Source organism: Gavialis gangeticus, unplaced genomic scaffold (genome assembly GCF_001723915.1).
Source record: "Gavialis gangeticus isolate Ggan-Ray unplaced genomic scaffold, GavGan_comp1, whole genome shotgun sequence".
In the NCBI taxonomy this organism is placed as follows: Eukaryota; Metazoa; Chordata; order Crocodylia; family Gavialidae; genus Gavialis; species Gavialis gangeticus.
Window position 1 is genome coordinate 14,700,690 of NW_017729003.1, and position 3,070 is coordinate 14,703,759.

General features: G+C 39.5%; 1 protein-coding gene across 2 annotated transcripts in view; it reads left to right on the forward strand.

Annotated features, from left to right (window-relative positions):
* The window catches only part of SLC25A16 (solute carrier family 25 member 16), a 31,143-nt gene that overhangs the window by 21,169 nt on the left and 6,904 nt on the right, over positions 1-3,070 (forward strand). For both annotated transcript variants that reach the window (XM_019507855.1, XM_019507856.1), the window contains 2 exons: positions 599-761; positions 1,049-1,117. In XM_019507855.1, the coding sequence (XP_019363400.1) occupies positions 599-761; positions 1,049-1,117 (232 nt within the window). The remainder of the gene's footprint in view (positions 1-598; positions 762-1,048; positions 1,118-3,070) is intronic.

Here is a 3,070-nt window from a genome sequence, read left to right on the forward strand (position 1 = left end):
CCCCCCCCCCCCTCTACCCAGCCTCTCTCTCACCCATCGACTCAATTTACATCTTCACTAACTGCCTGTCTTGCATGCATACCAGCCCAGCCTTTGGCTTCTTTACTATTCATTGAATCCAGGAAGACCACATACCAACTGCAGAGGCTTCCTCAGCCTGACGTAGGGTTTTTAAACCCGAAAGCTTGCTAAGAAAATGTGTTTCCAACTATTTAAGTTGGTCTAATAAAATATATCAGATTCACTCAAAGAACCTCATCCTTTAATGTTTCTAAAATCTTTTAAGAAATTTGGTTAGAAGTTACTATGCAAGTGCAAAATATTATATAGACATTTTCATTGCCTAGATGGTGCAATGGAAATTCTGATTCTTTGGAATATAGAGAATATGAAGTGTAAAGTGTGTCTGAGTGTTTTGTAAACTGCAACAAACTGACAAAAATAGCTGTAAACATGTATTTATAGGTCACGCTCATTCACCATGAGATAACTATGAAGGACTTGTATATAATGTTTATGACTGCCTGCTTTTCAGATGTTTTTTTGTCATCAAGTAATTAGCTTTGGTAAAAAAAATTATTTTCATTTTGATTTTCAGGTCTTTCATTTTTTACTTTTGGTACTTTAAAGAACATTGGACTTACTCATGCGCCCAGTCTGCTTGGAAGGCCTTCATTAGATAATCCTGATGTCTTAGTTTTGAAAACACATGTAAATCTTCTGTGTGGTGGCATAGCTGGAGCTATAGCCCAGACAGTATCGTAAGTGTACCCCGTTTGTTCTTCATCTAACTTCTTTACTTGTGTGCAGTGGATTATAGTAAGAGATCTGAGGCATTGTGCACAGGTTGTCTCCCTTTTTGGTGAAGTTCTAGCCATGTTGAGAATTTAGTTTGAACTCTTACTCATTTGTTAAAAGAACTTTTTATGGTTTCAATGGACTTTTCATATGGTGTGGTGTTTTTTTTTTGTTTTTGTTTTTTTTACCAGTATTGGTATCTTCATCATGTAGATGGTTGAAATGTTGTTCAAAAATATCTTTAATTTAGGTATCCACTTGATGTAACTCGTAGGCGAATGCAGTTAGGAACAGTTCTTCCAGATTCTGAGAAGTGCCTGTAAGTGTTTTCTTTACCCTTCAGTTTTCAAGTTCTTAAATACATAATTAAACCACTTAGTATAATAAGTGATATACTGTATTCTAGCTTGGTTATCTAAACAAGATAAAATGTTTTTGTGCTCTCTAGCCAGGAGGGAAGTTGCACAATAAATAACTTCAGTGATAAGGATCTGCTATTAGCAGGAGGTTATCATTGTGTTGGGAATCAGTCTTCTCCAATTTCCCTTGGGATAACTAGGCTGCAGATGCCCAATCCTACTTAAGTATAATACAGCTTTCATTGACTTGAGGGGTGCAAGATCAAGCCCGTAGTTTCATAGTTGGTAGGTTTGGAAGGGGCCTAAGCAGATCAAGTCTGACCCCCTGTTATGGGCAGGACAGGATGCTGTGGTCAAAAGACCTTGGTTAGGTGTCTATCTAGTGTCCTTTTGAAGACCCCCCAGGATAGAGGCAAGCACCACCTCCCTTGGAAGTTGGTTCCAGCTCCTAGCTGCCCTGACCATGAAGTTAGTGCCTCCTGATGTCCAGCCTGAATCTACTCTGTCAGATTATGGCCGTTATTCCTTGCAACTCCTGGTAGTGCTTGGGGGAGCAGGTACTCCCCCGTTGCCTGCTGGTTCCCCTTGGCAAGTTTGTAGGTGGCCACCAGATCCCCTCTCAGCCTTCGTTTGTGGAGGCTGAACAGGTTCAGGTCCCGCAGCCTCTCCTTGTAGGGCCTACCCTGTTGCCCCCTGATCATGCAAGTGGCCCTCCTCTGGACCTTCTCAATGCTGTCCACATCCTTCCTGAAGTGCAGCGCCCAGAACTGGATGAAATACTCCAACTGCGGCCTGACCAGTGTCACACAGAGGGGGAGGATCACCTCCTTGGACCTCCTTGTGATGCATCTATGGATGCGTGACAAGGTGCGGTTAGCCTTCCTGAGATATCCTATCCATGAGATATGGATAAAAGATCCATATCTGAGCATGATAAAAATCTGTCATTCACACTTCACTTTCTGTGCTGTTTTTCCTGGTTGACTTACTAGAATCCCCAGTAATGGGAGACACTATGGTTCCAGTATCTTAGGCTTTTCCATAGTGTGGTAACTTCGGGTAGATGCAAAAGCTCCATAACATAACATCATCCTATTGAATTAATACTTTCCTTGAGATGGCATTTGTACGAAACAAATTGAGGTCCACAGTTGCTGTACTCTTGGTAAGCTTCATCTAGTTAATGTATTGCTTTTCAGCTGTCTATGAAAGACCCAATTATTAGTTTTAGTGGGCTCTTGCTTCCTGCATTAGCAGTAATTAACTATTTTAAAGAAACTAGTCTAATTAATATAGTTTTGGCAATTGTATGTGGAGGAATTCTAGTATTGAGAGACAGTAGTCGTCATGTATAGCTTTGAGCATTTGGAAGAGCATGGAACGTATTTGGGAAGTAATTTCTTCAGGAGTCAGTGTGTTGAGAACCTGGATTTGTACTGCACTACTTTTTATTTTACCATTTATCTGCTAATAGTTGTATGCCTTCTTCAGTACTAAAGGAAAACAGACACTTAGCTGAAGATCAAATGCATATACTGCATTAATAATAAGCTAAAATGGTGTATCTGTGAAAACGGCACAGCTCTTTATCAGAGACTGTTATGTAAGCCTAGAAACTCATTGTTTAAGCAAGGTCTGAAATACACAAATTGCTTTAAAACTTGAGCCTTAAAGAAGGATGGCCATGTAATTAATCCACTTGTCTGGGATTTGTAATGGTTGTAATCTTGGCTTTGATACAGACTTCCTGTGTTAACTCTCTGATTTAAGTATCTCTCTTGTAAAATATAGATAATACTTTCCTACCTAACAAAAGATTTGCCAGGTTATCAAATTTTTGAGGGGTGTCATGCAACTTACTTTTTATGCTAAGAAATTTGTAAAGAAAGATGTATGCTTAAAATTTAAATTTT